The 16,561-nt window shown below is 39.2% G+C and overlaps 1 protein-coding gene across 3 annotated transcripts in view; it reads right to left on the bottom strand.

The window, feature by feature from the left end:
• The window catches only part of LOC144978820 (uncharacterized), a 92,394-nt gene that overhangs the window by 16,455 nt on the left and 59,378 nt on the right, over nt 1-16,561 (bottom strand). For all 3 annotated transcript variants that reach the window (XM_078925359.1, XM_078925357.1, XM_078925358.1), the window contains exons 12-16: nt 8,284-8,359; nt 5,164-5,394; nt 3,778-3,853; nt 2,457-2,571; nt 822-994 (exon numbers count right to left, since the gene is read on the bottom strand). In XM_078925359.1, coding sequence (XP_078781485.1) covers nt 822-994; nt 2,457-2,571; nt 3,778-3,853; nt 5,164-5,394; nt 8,284-8,359 — 671 coding nt within the window. The remainder of the gene's footprint in view (nt 1-821; nt 995-2,456; nt 2,572-3,777; nt 3,854-5,163; nt 5,395-8,283; nt 8,360-16,561) is intronic.

Raw genomic sequence — 16,561 nt, 5'->3', positions numbered from 1 at the left:
TGATTCCATTGTCCACCCAACAGTAAAGGGGTAGCTGATTCTGTTAGATTTGGCCGAAAGTACTTTGCGACAGACTAGCGTCCTATCCAAAGGATAGCAAACAATTGCTATTGTTCATTTCACATTATAGAAACCGGGATAAACTCCGGCTCCTTGGGTCTAATGCCTCTGAAGGACTACCACACTCCATTGTCAGCGATTATCTTTATCTTCGATTTATGCACGGAGACGAGACAATCTTCTTCTTCTTTGTTCAGCTTATCCGCAGGGTTGCCATCATGAATGCCGCATTTCGGTTCAGAGCATCATCTTCCTCCAGGCCAGTTCTTTCATATCATCCTTTACCTTATCCCACCATCTAGTCTTTGGCGTCCCTTTTTCCCTCTTTCCCGCTAATTGTAGTCCAACATTTTCCTACCCACGTACTCCCTTTCCCGTTTCTTTACAGAGAACGTGGGAAGGAAACTATTGGAGTTCCACTTAATGACAAGACAAAGGGACTTACCAGGAATGGGTCGGGTCGGGTGGTCTGTGTCCGAGGCTGTCTGTTGACACTGCTGTTGTCATTGCCATAGTACAGAGCCCTGGCTTGTCCCGTTGGTGGGGCTGGTGCCGTGAGCTGAGTCTGTTAGATTTGGCGGAAAGTACCTTGCGACATACTAGCGTCCTATCCTAAGGATAGCAAGCAATTGCTTTTGTCCATTTCATAAACTCCGGCTCCATGAGCCTAATGACTCTGAGGGACTACTACCCTCACAGACACGATGATCTTCAATACATGTACGGAGTTGGAGACTCAATGACAAGACAAAGGGACTTACCAGGAATGGGGTCAGGTCGGGTGGTCTGTGTCCGAGGCTGTCTGTTGACACTGCTGTTGTCATTGCCATAGTAGAGAGGCCTGGCCTGTCCCGTGTGAGGGTGGCTACCGTTGGTAGGGCTGGTGCCGTGAGGATGCTTGGACGCGGTCAGAGTGGGGGGCTGCTGCTTCTCTCTGGTTAAAAAAAAGAAAAGAAACATTCGACAAACTATGTAAAACCAAATCAATCTTCCACCCTTCTCCCCCCCCCCCCCCCCCCCCCCCGTAGATAGTTAAAAAATTGAGCTTTTATATAGAGCAATATCCAATAAACGAGCTCACAGCGCTTTACAAGGGGCCCCTGACCAACAGCAAAACGTAACACGAAGAACGAGATATGACGCCTGTTAAGCGATATTACATTTTTTTCCCGACAGAGACAACGCTGTTAACGGCCAGGTACTCATTTGACACATGAGTACGGTGAGAGAATGTGAGTAAAGAGTATTTTCAAAGGACTCAACTATGCGCCGAGCGAGGCTCGAACCCCGGACCTTCCGATCCGAAAGCGAGTGGCATACCACAAGACCACATAGCCAATATCAAGGTTACACAAAAATGGCGACGCCAAATCGTCAAGCACTAAATTTACCTAAAATATGACAGAAGACAAGCAGTGCCATTTAAGAATGCAAAAAAAAAAGCTTTTATATAGCGCAATATCCACTAAACGTGCTCAAAGCGCTTTACATGGGGTCCCTGGCCAACAGCAACATTTAACATGTAGGACTTACATGTAGGCCTGTTAGGCGATATTGCAATTTTTCGGACAAAGACAATACTGTTAACGGCCAGGTACTCATTTTACACCTGAGTACGGTGAGAGAATGTGAGTAAAGAGCCTTTTCCAAGGACTCAACTATGCGCCGAGTGCGAGGCTCGAACCCAGGACCTTCCGATCCAAAAAGTGAGTGTCATACCACTAGACCACATAGCCGCACATGCAATCAATAATACCTTCTTCTTTTTCTAGGTTCCATGCCTGGTCCAGGCTTCGGATACTGCATGAATTATCTCTCTCCATTCCTCTCTGTCTCTTGCTTTTTCAAACAGCTCTTGGATTGTTAGGTTGGTGAAGCCCTTCAGTTGGTCTATGAGTGTTTTTCTTTGTCTCCCGCGGGCGCGTTTACCAGGTATTTTTCCACAACTTGCCAGGTATTCATTCTTATCTTTCCTTACTATGTGTCCGAAAAAGGATAGTTGTCGATCCGCTATTAAGGGCATTAATTTCCTTTGTTGGTATGTTTGTTTTAGCACTTCTTCGTTCGTTTTGTGTGCAGTATACGATATTCTCTGCATCCTTCTCGAACACCGCATTTCAAAAGCTTCAATCAATAATATACTTCATCTCAAATGCTGATATGTTGATCTCTGGTCATTTTACCGTAATCAGAATCACCCTGTTCTCCCAATAATAATAGTGAAATTATGGCAGTAAAGCATGGATATAAAGAACAAATCCTGGCAGATAATAATAACATCAAAGTTTTGTTTTAATGATAATAATGAGAAGGAAAATGAAACTCACGCGTGCGTTCGTTATTTCCCTTAATTCGATTTAACCGTGCTTGATATAAGCGCGTTCTACTGTACTTACCTCCTGAGATAGACAGGCTCTGGTCTCGGCCCGTTGGCATCGATGGTCAGTTCTTTGAGAGTCTCGTCATCGTCATCGTCGTCGTCCTTCTCCTTGTTGTAATCAAACTTGTTGGCTGATGGGACACAAAACAGACTCAATTACACGCTTATTATAGATAGACCTGCCAACTTGAACATTAAAAATAAAAACCCCGTAATTTTTAGGCGATAAAAAAAAGTAGTCACTATATAGTTAACTTTTTAGATCAATAAATTACCCTCACAATAATGATTAAATAACACTTCAAAACCCTGAAATTATGTAGTTTGGCATCAATTTTCATTTTCAATAAGTTTTAATGGCTTAGAAATGCGCATGGGTTTCTGAAATTGAACCAGAAATTTCGTAATTTTACGAATTTTTCGTGGTAGTAGGGGGTTCTGCTTAATACCATTATCGTAATGCAGAGTCCTATAAATAATTCATTTTCCACTGTACAAATATTCAAATTTACGACTTTCATATTTTTATTTTGATTAGCTTATGTGGATTAAATTGTTCGCATCTGTCCTATTGTATGGATGTGAAACTTGGAACGCATCGCAGTCATATATGAGGAGGATACAGATTTTCGTAAACAGGTGCATGCGTAAACTACTTGAAATAAAATGGATGGATAGAATTAAAAATGAAGAAGTATGGAAAAGAACACAGCAGAAACCAGTGGGAGAGGAAATAGGAAGAAGACGATGGAGGTGGATTGGACACACCCTTAGGAAGAATGACTACAGTATTACAAAGAAAGTATTGGACTGGAACCCTCAGGGCAGAAGATCAAGGGGAAGGCCACAGGGAACATGGAGAAGAATCAAAGAAGCTGATAAACAGAGAAATGATAAGACATGGACGAGATTTTAAAAATAGCTCAGGATAGGGAAGGATGGAACTGTTTGTCTGTGGCCTATACCTGACCAGGTGAAAAAAGCAATGATGATGATGATAGAGAAGGATAGAAACTGTTTGTCTGAGGCCTATACCCTGACCCAGGGTGAAAAAGGCAATGATGATGATGATAGAGAAGGATAGAACTGTTTGTCTGTGGCCTATACCCTGGCCCTGGGTGAAAAAGGCAATGATGATGATAATGGTGCGCAGTTCAATTTGATGAGTTGAGTTATAAAACATAAATAGCTACAGTCAAATAGAATGGAAGCTTCAATTTAATTATCGAAGACAGACAATGTGGACGTTTCGGGTTTCCCCTTTGTCAAAAAAAACCACGATGAATGAAACACTACTAGAGATGAAATAATGGCGTTATTAATGTGAATTCACTTACAATCGTCTCCATCAGCTTTGTTTTCAATGAAGGCGTCCTTAGTAAATCGATGGGCGGCGGTGGTCCAAGCAACAGCCTGTAACAAGGATCAAACATTCGTAATTATTGAACTGAAAGCCTTGATATGTCTTAAAAGTGCGGCTATGAGGTCTAGTGGTACGACACTCGCTTTCGGATTGGAAGGTCTTGGGTTCGAGCCTCACTCGGCGCATAGTTGAGTCATTGGAAAAGGCTCTTTTCTCACATTCTCCCAGCGTACCCATGTCTCAGCATGACTGAGGATATTGTTTATAAAATAAGTTTTGGAATGCGTACGTGTACGCTCATGGAGGACAGGACAGAATGGCGAAGACTTGTGGCTCATGTTGGGCGCCCAAAGCGGCGGCCTAAGTAAGTAAGTAAGTAAGTAAGTTGGAAGGCTGTGAAATTCCTTGCGTTTCCCCGAGTCTTTGCTGCTCAATTTGAGCGTTTGAGCGTTTATATAGCGCAATATCCACTAAACGTGCTCAAAGAGCTTTACAAGGGGTGCCTGGCCAACAGCAACACTTAACAAGTAGAACGGGACATGACGACTGTTAGGCGATATTACATTTTTTTAAAAATCGAACAGAGACAACGCTGTTAACGGCCAGGTACTCATTTTACACTTGAGTACGGTGAGAGAATGTGAGTAAAGAGCCTTCTCCAAAGGCTCAACTATGCGTCGAGTTTGTTAGTAGTCCTTCAGAGACGTTAGGCCCATAGAGCCGGTGTTTGTCCCGTTAATTTCTTTAAAATGTGAAACTTACAAAACCAATTTCTTACAACCCTTTAGATAGGACGATAGTCTATCGCAAAGTTCTTACAGACCCAGCTATCCAAAACACCGCTGGGTGGACAGAAAGGGGGGGGGGGGTTAGTCATTAAAAAAATCTCGACTTCATCTGGGATCGATCTCTGACCCTTTGCGTTATAAGCGAGTGCTATGCTAACCAAGCTATCGGGACCTAGAAACGTCTATGCCCCCCCCCCCCCCCCCTCCCCCGTTCCATCCAATTAAAAAAGCAACAAAGCCGTATCTAGTCTCATTACCTGATCGAGTCGGGCGGTAACTTTGTCCTGGAAGGGAACCTGACCGCTAGTCAATCACAAAAGTCTTACAGACTCAGCCCTCCAAATCACTGCTGGGTGGGCAGAAAGGGGTGGGGATTGGGGGGGGGGGGAGGTCATACGACTACACATGGGATCAATCTCAGTCCCTTGATGACCAACTAATCTATCAGGACCTCAAATTGGAGTTGAATAACCTTGAAATATTGTGTATAAACTTCTATGCACCCCCCCCCCCCCTTTTTTTTTTCTTCTTCTTTTTTAACTGAAAGGAAGCAACAAAACAGTAATCTTTACCTGTCCATTAGCCCGGCACAAGATGGTGGTGCATTCTGGGCCTGTCCCCCACTTCTGTTGTTCCTTCCAGTAAAAGTCGGTGGGTGGGTTGTGAAGGTGAGGATCGTTCATGGCCGACCACACCGTGATGGTGGAGTCGGGCGGGAACTTCGTCCTGGGAGGGAACCTAAACACAGCGACTGGATGACCGCCGACGTTCTGCTGGACCATGTAGCCTCCGAACTCAAATTCCTGGAAAAGACAAAGTGTGTGGAGCGGGCACTTATGTTGATAATTACAAGAAATGAAATTTGCAGGAAAGTGCCAGAAGACAACAGAGAAAAAAAGCTTCGGCGATTGAGGCTCGAACCCGCGAACTCATTGGTACGGCATTGGCATTTATTGTACCAGTAAGGTCGCGGGTTCGAGCCCCAATGGCGGCTGTGAAGTTTTTATTCTCTGTTGTCTTCTGACACTTTCCTGCTCACTTCATTTCTTGGAAGAGAAAGAGAGAGTTGTGCAAACCAGACATGCTTACTAGGTCTGTTTGTTTTGTTTTTAAGGGTTTTACGGCGCTTGCAACACATTTAGGTTATATCAGCGCCAGTAAAAAGGAAGAAAATGGAATAGTAAAAAGTTCTAGAAGTACAAATAAAGCACCCAAGAAAAAGTAAGACATAGGGGAACTGAGAACAAATAGGGATCAGATGTAGATTCCAAGAGCACACTATCAAAGTACTTAGTTTGAGACCACCTATAAGTCTCATCCGGACACAAGCACAAAATCCAACAAAGAGGAATACACTCAAATGCTTACGTTATAAATTCAAAATAACAAATATAATAATACAGAGAGATGATTTACAAAGAAAAATATCATCTCCCAAAATGATAACTATGCATTTGACTGTTTCCCTCCCAGCTAGGACTCGGGCCAGGGCCAGGACAAAACCAAGTAATCTCATTCCAAGACAAAGACAGAAAGCATGTTGGAAAACAGATATAAGGGAATAGAAGACACAGTATGTACCTCCCTGCCCACTATGGGAGGTCAGGAACCCCACCCAGCTTACTAGGTCTACTATGAAAAAGTCGCAGAATTGGATTCAATAGTCTGATGTCACGCGCCCGGCAACGGCGGCCATCTTGGTTCTAAACAAAGAAAATCATTACTTTTTATTCTTCATGCTGGCTAGAACTTTTCATCCCCTTTTCATATGCCTTGTGATCAGAATGTGTAAAAGTCAATACATGATCAAATTGATGGGGTTTTTTTTCCTCTGGATACGCGTTTAAGCTCGCCGGGGAAATATTTCATACGGCGTCCGCCATTGTTCCGATAGTTTAGAGCCAGTGTTACTAAGTTACCATACGTCATTAGGAAGGAAGTGACATTACGACTGTTGAAGACTATTACGGAATTTTGGCTTCAATTTAAGAATATCCCAAGTACCTCCAAGTAAAGAAAACTAATTGAAAATGAAAGTGGATGCCAGACTATATACTTTTAAGGATTTTGAAATGTTATTTAATCCTTGTAAGGGTAAATTGTTGATCTATAAAGTTAACTCTAGCCACTACTACTTCTATCTCCTATAAAAACTGCAAATTTTTATATTTTCAAGTTGGCAGGTCTGATAAACACAAGAAAAGGTTTTATGTGACTCCTTCTGAAGCAAATGGATTTTGGGGCGCGTACGGATTTGGGCAGATCTGTTAGATCCGGCAGAAAATATGTTGCCATAGACAACTACATGTATAAGTGGTTACCGGAACAAATACTTTTTAACCTCCCCCCCCCCCCTGGAGTAAATAACATTTTAAAAAAATCCCTTTATTCATCACATAGGGAAAAATCTGTCTCTAGGGTCTGTTCCAAGGGAAGGCTGGAATAACCCAGGCGTCAGTCGCAGTGCAGCGGTACAAATTGAGCTAGGACGAGGTGACTTGCTCAAGGCCACACAGCGCAGCAGCGGCGGGTGATCGAACTCGGTACCTTTCAAGTACGGAGCAAAGACCTTACCGCTGAGCCACGATGCGCCCAAAAAATGGCAAAGAAAGACATGAATATATAAATTCTGTTTCCAGCAACGTAATAAGTAACATATCTCAGTTCTCATCATTTCGGCTTTGAATTCGATTTCCAGAATTACGTTCACCCGATTAGTTTAAAGCAACCTTTCAAAATGACTCTTCTGAGGGAACGAGTTTTGTTGCCGATTGCATCGCAGCCAACGTTAACTTCTAGCCTGACACTGACCAAAAATGACGTCAAAAGACAAGTCTTTGGCCACAAAAGAAAACAAATCGTGAGTTGTATTCAATATAGTTCAACAAATGGAATCCCTTGTTTCCTTGAGCTTTACTAACGACAACTCACTAGACGCTGCACAAACCTTTAAAAATGACGTAAAACTATAAGTCCTAGAGGTTATTGTGTCAGGCTATATATGTTAACGGTGGCTGCGATTGCATCCCTTAAAAACAATGAAAAATTACAGAGTCAATTTTGTCCCGTATGTTTGGGTCCTTGTGATTCTTACTCAGTCACTAACCAAGGGACTGGAGCAGATAACAAATGCTTTTACCCTATACTCACAGCATTATCATCCGGAAGTATAACGAACCAACACACAAAATTATGTGTAAATTTGAACGTTTATAGTCTGGTTAATACAGTTTAGTGAGAATATGCTGCATCAGTAATGACGTCACTTTGCTCGTAAAGACGCATAGTAACTTAGTAACTGGTTCTAAACTATCGGAATAATGGCGGACACCCTGATGAAATACTTCTCCAACGAGCATAAAAGTGTACCCAGAGGAGAAAAACATTATATATCTGATCATCTTTTGACTTGTATACATTCTGATCACATGACATGTGAAAAAGTTATAGCCAGCATGAAGGATAAAAAGTACCGATTTTCTTTGCTTAGAAACAAGCTACTCGTTGTTGGGCGGACGTGACATCAGACTATTGAATCCAATTACTCATAAAAGTAGATGGCAAAAAAAAAATAAATAAATAACAAAGACTTGAGTGACGTCCACTTCATTCTATCTATAACCAAATAAAGGGTGAAAAAAATGCCACCTCTCCCCTTTCTAAAAAAAAAAATCAAAACAAAACCAACTCACCGTCGGTCCATCGTTGACCAGGCGTACAAACTTGCCATCTTGGTTGACCTCCAGGATCTTGAGATCTCCGATAGCGCTGTAGGTATAAGTGTTATGGACACCGTTACTGCTATTGTGGCAACTCATCGTTGGTGTGTTCTTCGTATTGGCCATAAATTATAACGTTAAATCAAATATTATATTAATACGTCACTGTGTTACAACAGATGTGTTCGTATTGGCCATAAATTATAACGTTAAATCAAATAATATTAATATGTTCACTGTGTTACAACAGATGTGTTCGTATTGGTCATAAATATCACGTAAAATCAAATAATACGTCACTGTGTTACAACAGATGTGTTCGTATTGGTCCTAAATAACACGTAAAAACAAATAATACGTCACTGTGTTACAACAGATGTTTTCGTATTGGTCACAATTAACATGTTAAAACAAATAATATTAATACGTCACTGTGTTACAACAGATGTGTTCGTATTGGTCCTAAATAACACGTTAAAACAAATAATACGTCACTGTGTTACAACAGATGTTTTCGTATTGGTCACAAATAACATGTTAAAACAAATAATATTAATACGTCACTGTGTTACAACAGATGTGTTCGTATTGGTCATAAATTATAACGTTAAATCACATAATATTATTACGTCACTGTGTTAAAACAGATGTGTTCGTATTGGGCATAAATATCACGTTAAATCAAATAATATTATGTCACTGAGTTACAACAATCGTATTCCACTCCTTGAAATATGATTAGATTTCAATCACAAACGCAGAGATAGTGAGATGATAGAGTCTGGGTCTGAGATTGGTAATAATATCGATGGTAGTGGTGATGATAATGATGATGGTAGTAGTAGTAGTAGTAATAATAATAATAATAATAATAATAATAATAATAATAATAATAATAATAATAATAATAATAATAATAATAATAATAATAATAAAAAAATATACTACTATACATAACTACTACTACTACACTAACTACTACTACTACTACTACTACTACTACTACTACTCTACTACTACTCCTACTACTACTACTACTACTACTACTACTACTACTACTACTACTACTACTACTACTACTACTACTACTACTACTAACTAATATATCAATATAATAATAATAAATAATAATAATAATAATAATAATAAATAATAATAATAATATAATAATAATAATAATAATAATAATAATAATAATAATAATAATAATATAATAATAATAATAATAATAATAATAATAATCATCATCATCATCATCATCATCATCATAATAATAATCATAATGATAAATAACAAAAAATAATATCAGTCCGAAGGTTACAAAAACCCGCATTAGAAGAAAACTAAATAACAGCATATTTTACTTGAAACTCCAAGGAAAGAACATTTCAATCTAATTCGAGTTAGCCTTATAATTTAGCCTTATTTAGTGCGGCTATGTGGTCTAGTGGTATGACACTCGCTTTCGGATCGGAAGGTCCTGGGTTCGAGCCTCGCTCGGCGCATAGTTGAGTCCTTGGAAAAGACTCTTTACTCACATTCTCTCACCGTACTCAGGTGTAAAATGAGTACCTGGCCGTTAACAGCGTTGTCTTTGTCCGAAAAATTGTAATATCGCCTAACAGGCGTCATGTCTCGTCCTACATGTTAAATGTTGCTGTTGACCAGGGACTCCTTGTAAAGCGCATTGAGCACGTTAAGTGGATATTGCGCTATATAAATGCTCAATTTTTTAAAAATAATATTGATTTTAAAAACGTGTGCTTCAGAGCCATTAGGTCCATGGAGCCGGACTCTATCCTGGTTTCCTTCGCGTGAAATGGACAACAGCAATTGCTTGCAACCCTTTGGATAGGACACTACCATATCGCAAAGTACTTTCCGCCAGATCTAACAAACCAGCTAACCAATCACCCAATGTTGGATGTACAGCGGGAAGGGAGGGGGGGGGGTCAGAAAAACTGCAGCCGGGATTGACCTCGATTCGGTTGATTGTGAAGCGAGTGCTCTACCAACTGAGCTATCGGGGCCCCTCAATTATGTTGATAAAGGCCGCTTAATTTCGGGAGCCTTTTGTGGTAAGAAAGAAAAGACACCACCCCTCTTGACTTCAATGTACGAATGTATAAGATTTATTAATTAATGGGGACTATACCATAATGATCAGTGCTATGCTACCGTGTTAACAGTCTTCCTACCGAGGCCAAATACATTGCATTATTAACCTATTTATTTGATAAAAGAAAAATAATAATAGAATAAGTTAATAACTTCTGAAAGTCTGTGTGTGTGTGTGTGTGTGTGTGTGTGTGTGTGCGTGCGTCTGTGTGTCTATGCGTGTGTGTAGTTTTGTATAGATAGTATGCACTTGGCTAATAAGCTCACAACATTGCCATCCGGAAGTATAACGGACCAACCCACAAACTCTGTGTAACCATGAACTTTTATAGTCTGGTTAATACAGTTTAGTGAGAACAACTCACAAACGCGGATGGCAAAAACAATAACAAAGGCCTGAGTGACGTCATCTTCGAACTATCTATACGTTAGTAAATGTATGTTTATTATAATAATATGTATCTTAGAACACAAATAATAAAAAAAAGTACTTTTGAAGATAATTTCTTTAGTCTTACAAAAAAAAACCCATAACTACAGTGGAGTGTGACAAGTCAGACCACAAGGAATTGGGTGATTAGACCTGGAAATAAGTGCACGTTGTCTGTTTCTAAATAAATAATAACGCCATGGTAGATATCATCCAACAATGACAACAATTCTTAACATTAAATTGAGCTTTTATATAGCGCAATATCCACTAAACCTGCTCAAAGCGCTTTACAACGGGTCCCTGGCCAACAGCAGCATTTAACATGTACGACGGGACATGACACCTGTTAGGCGATATTACATTTTTTCGGACAAAGACAACGCTGTTAACGGCCAGGTACTCAATTACACCTGAGTACGGTGAGAGAATGTGAGTAAAGAACAATGCGTCGAGCGCGAGGCTCGAACCCAGGACCTTCCGATCAGAAAGCGAGTGTCATACCACTAGACCACATAGCCGCATCATTCCATATAAGCTGAAAATATCTAAAATCTACTTATAAAACCACGACGAAAGAATCTATTTCAAAATGTCTTTGAAGAGTGCACCATCCCTTCACTTCCCCCCCCCCCCACCCTTACTTTTCTAGAAGAAGAATAAAATACATCAACTTAATTTCAAAACACCGGAATCAACTAAATCCTAATTGAAACACACCAATTGCTTGAAATAGATAGAATGCGCTTGGCCAAGGAGTTCACAACATTGCCATCCGGAAGTATAACGGACCAACACACAAACTCTGTGTAACCATGAACTTTTATAGTCTGGTTAATACAGTTTAGTGAGAACAACTCACAAACGCGGTTGGCAAAAACAATAACAAAGGCCTGAGTGACGTCATCTGCATACTATCTATAGCAGAATAACTAATTGTCAATGCCAAGGATAATGAATTATAATCAACTAAAATGATAAAACACGAAAGAAAATAAAGTAATCACAAAAGAACACACCGGAATCCACCAAATAAAATTAAAACACACGACTTGCTTGAAATAACAGTAAGAGACGAATTATCAATGGCACGGATCATAACTTATAAGTAATAAAAACGATAAAACAAACGAAAATAAAGCCATCACAAAAAGAACACACTGGAATTCACCAAGTACAAATGCAACACAGCGATTCCTTGAAATAAACAGACAAATTGTCAATGAATGCCAAGGATCATACATTACAATTAATAATCAAAATAATAACACACAAAAGTAAATAATAAAATAAATGATCACAAAATGAACACACGCACAAACACACACAAACACACGCACTTAAACACACAAAGACAATCCAATGGGATATTAATAATAATAATAGCAATAATATATGAAATCTGATACTAAGTGGCCGCCGGTTGTTGCAATGACTGAGTGCTATTATCGCCTCGATCAATCGGATCGATCCCAAGGATTAAAGACTCGCAATCAGGACTTAAGCCTCAACAATACAACAAGGTAATATCATATACACAGACACAGCCACTAATCACGACATTACATACAGGGCACCAGACCCTTGACATCGACTGGTATTGATCCACACAAAAAAACAAAATCCCAATCATATTGACATAGTCATTGGCGAATCACAGTTTTGACAATACAATAATAATGTTATTTAAGAAACTCGGATAAGTGGGACACGTAATTAATTAATTAATTCAAGCGTATTGGAAACTCCGGGTAAACGATCGTATAGTTGAGTCCTTTCAAAAGGCTCTTCTTTATTCAAATTCTCTCACCGTACACTCATCAGGCGTAAAATGAGAACCTGGCCGTTAAAAGCGTTGTTCTGTCGGGAAAAAAAATTGTTAACTAAAAAGGTTTAAAAGGCGCCATGTCTCGTTCTACATGTTACGTGTTGCTGTAGGTCAGGACCCTTTGTAAAGCGCTTTGAGCACATTTAGTGAATATTTATTTTAAAGCTCAAGTTTTTTTAGTGGAACATGTGGAGACATTTAGTTATATAAAGAATAAAGCAAAAAGTAAAAAAAAACAACAAAAAAACAAAAACAAAACAAACATAATATAAAACAATACCAATTTTTTAAATAAAAACCCCAACAAAACAATACAAAAAACAAACATTGAAAACAAACGAGCAAAAAAAAACAAAAAAAAACAAACAACCCCCCCCTCAAAAAAAAACCCTAAAAAAACCCACAAACCAAACACATAAAACAAAAACAAAAACAAAACAAGAACAATTAAACAATAATCAAAAGAAAACAAAACCAAAAACCAAAAAAAAAAAAAAAAAAAAAAAAAAAAAAAAAAAAGTAAAAACGGATACGAATGTGTGCATTTATCCAAACACTTCAAATACACCGAAAAACTCCAACAAAGATTCGATCAAAGGCGGTACACACTCATTACACATTACAACTTCTCACTTCTACAAAGGTCGGTAAGATTAGCAGCGGCTACAGCAGCGAGAGTTATTAATCTTGTCAAATGACAGCCACGGTTAGAAACGGCGGCAATGTCCACACACACTCCCGATATTTGATTCCTGCTTGTATAATTTATAGCTGCAAACGGTCACTTTTCAATTTTATGGAAACATTTGGAGCAGTCACTAGTCTAGTGCAAGTTAAAGATCTGAATGAAGTGTGTGATGCTACGATACTAGAAGCTGTGGACTGTAAAGCGAAATAAACAAAAATGAATATGAGAGATTAAAAAAAAGAACAAAATTCGAACACGGAACGTTTCGGGCTGAAAACCCTTCTTCATGAAACAAACAAACAAAAAAACAATCCTCAAAACAATTGAAAGATAAATACATTACTTAAAAACCCAGAGAGATTTTTACATGTTAAAATGTAAACATTAAAAGAGACAGATTGTAACTATAATGCCATTTCAAGAAACGTTCTTAATTAACAGAAACTAATGCTAAATAGTAGCTTAATAATCGTTTAAAACCAATGTATTCTTTTAAAGAGACAAACGCGCTTCTCTTTATCCGTTGACAATATTAACGTTATAATATTTGCATAACTGAGTGGGGTATTATCAACAACCACGACACAAATTATCTGGGAGGGAAATATGCCAGCCCGAAATAACCATCCCGATATTTTTCTTCTTCTTTGGCAATTTTTTTTATTTTTGGGCAGGGGGAAGGGGGGGGGGGGGCATTATAAATGATTGATAAGTAAAGTACAAGTTTTCTGACCGATTTGAAAAATTCATAAATTAGAAAAAAAAAGCAACAAAAAACACAAAAAAAAACAACAACATATGAATGTGTTTTGTATGTCGAATCAGGCACAATATATATGTATTTAAATCAGCACAGTGCAGGTTCGCCGATCAGTAGTGAGATATACAGAGACCTTGGCGGCCAATCTCGTTTGTTGTACGTAACGAGGTGAGAAACCACAGTCTGTAAAGGAACAGAACAACGTACTGTACTAAAAACAACCCAAAACAACAACAGCAACAACATATGAATGTGTTTTGCCAAAAGTATGGCGAATCAGGCATATTGTGTATTTAAATCAGCACGTTGCAGGTTCGCCGATCAGTAGTGAGATATACTGAGATCTTGGTGGCCAATCTCGCTTGTCGTACGTAACGAGGTGAGAGACCAAATCTGTAAAGGGACAGAACAACGTACTGTACTAAAAACAACCCAAAAACAACAACAGCAACAACAGATGAATGTGCTTTGCCAAAGTATGGCGAATCAGGCACAATGTTATATTGGGTATTTAAATCAGCACCGTGCAGGTTCGCAGATCAGTAGTGAGATATACAGAAATCTTTGCGGCCAATCTCGCTTGTCGTACGTAACGAGGTGAGAAACCACAGTCTGTAAAGGGACAGAACAGCGTACTGTAGCTACTGACTGTTTACAGCGTTGTTATTGGATACCACAGCGGAGTGATTGTACGAGCGAGCGCCGAGATTTCCCTCTGTGTGTTAATTCAAGACTTCACGGGTCACGAAGTTTAATTTACTCGCCCTCCCCGGTTTATGTAACGTGAAATAGAACAATGTCTCCAGAATAACTACTAGTCGTATTTATCATTATATTTAGACGTTGACTGCGTATAGATAGTTCGAAGATGACGTCACTCAGGTCTTTGTTATTGTTTTTTGCCATCCCCGTTTATGAGTAATGCTCACTGAACTGTATTAACCCGACTATAAACGTTCATGGATACACACATTTTTGTGTGTTGGTCCGTTATACTTCCGGATGGCAATGTTATGAGCTTCTTGGCCAAGCGCATACTATCAATAGATAGATATCTAACAAAAAGAACTGAACAAGTGGTGTTTCTTTTTTTTTTACGAAACCCATCGAAACCCGACGAAACCCACCGAAGCAAGACGAAACTTGACAATATCCGACAAAGTTATGGGAAGTAGGCAAAAGTGGGGAGGGAACCTGAGACTCAGAGAAGTGCACACCAGTGGGGAGTGAACCTGAGACTATGGTTTTCGGAGGGTTTCGTAAAAAAGCAATTATTTTATTACGAAACCCTATGAAAACCATAGTCTCAGGTCCACTCCCCACTGGTGTACACTTCCCTCAGTCTCAGGTTCACTCCCCACTGTTGCCTACTTCCCATAACTATATCGGATATTGTCAGGTTTCGTCGGGTTTCGTAAAAAAAGTACCCCTGTGAAGAATGCAGGTATTAAAATTGTCCCAACTACCTGGAGCCTACTCTGTGGTGTAATGGTAGCACGTAATCAGAAGGTCTGAGGTTCGATCCCCATTCGAGGTCGACAGATTTTTTGGGATGTTTTTTTTTTTTTCTTGTATTTTTTCTTTCTTGATTGTCTGGCACATTTCACACACATTTGTTAAGTTCTTTATCTTACACCGGTGCCTGCTCTTTAATTTCTTAATTTGATATCTAACAGTGGCAACCGTCGAATGCTCAGACTAAAATGATGCCATTTATATAGATAGAACGAAGATGACGTCACTCAAGCCTTTGTTATTGTATTTTGTCATCCGCGTTTGTGAGTGATTCTCACTAAACTGTATCAACCACACTATAAAAGTTCATGGATACACACAGTTTTGTGTGTTGGTCTGTTATACTTCCGGATGGCAATGTTGTGAGTTTCTTAGCCAAGTGCATACTCTCGTATATCAATATTATATCAAACCTCTGAAGACACGATTTTCACGATCGACGGATCAAACCTCTGAAGTCTACATACGAACTTTGCGCACCACGTTTTATTTAATTTTGGTCTGATGTTATCAGAAGTCTGATCCACCCAAAATCAAAATTAAAACTTGGTGAGCAAAGCTCATATGTGACCCACCGTATCAAAGCGTTATTATGTCGGGATCTACTCGGTAAGGGGAAATTGAATTCATAGCCACACATATCCAACTTGGGTTTAATTTCTGTACGTTATGGTGGAGTGAAGTTTGGCCATAAAACTCGTCCTTCAAATATCGATCGATTTAAATGACCCTCATCTTTACAAAAACTCTCAAACCTGGGACTTTGCTAATCCTTCCCTAAGTCCCAGGTTTGAGAGTGTTTGCCAAGATAAAGGTCATTTAAATCGATCGATATTTGAAGGATGAGTTTTCTGGCCAAATTTTTTAAATACAACGTGTCCTTCCAGAGTATGGCAGTTACCTGCTGGTAAA

Source organism: Berghia stephanieae, chromosome 8 (genome assembly GCF_034508935.2).
Source record: "Berghia stephanieae isolate SIO BIC M18660-M18661 chromosome 8, UCSD_Bste_1.3, whole genome shotgun sequence".
In the NCBI taxonomy this organism is placed as follows: Eukaryota; Metazoa; Mollusca; class Gastropoda; order Nudibranchia; family Aeolidiidae; genus Berghia; species Berghia stephanieae.
Note: the sequence above shows the minus strand (reverse complement) of the source record. Positions and strands in the feature narration are given on the sequence as shown.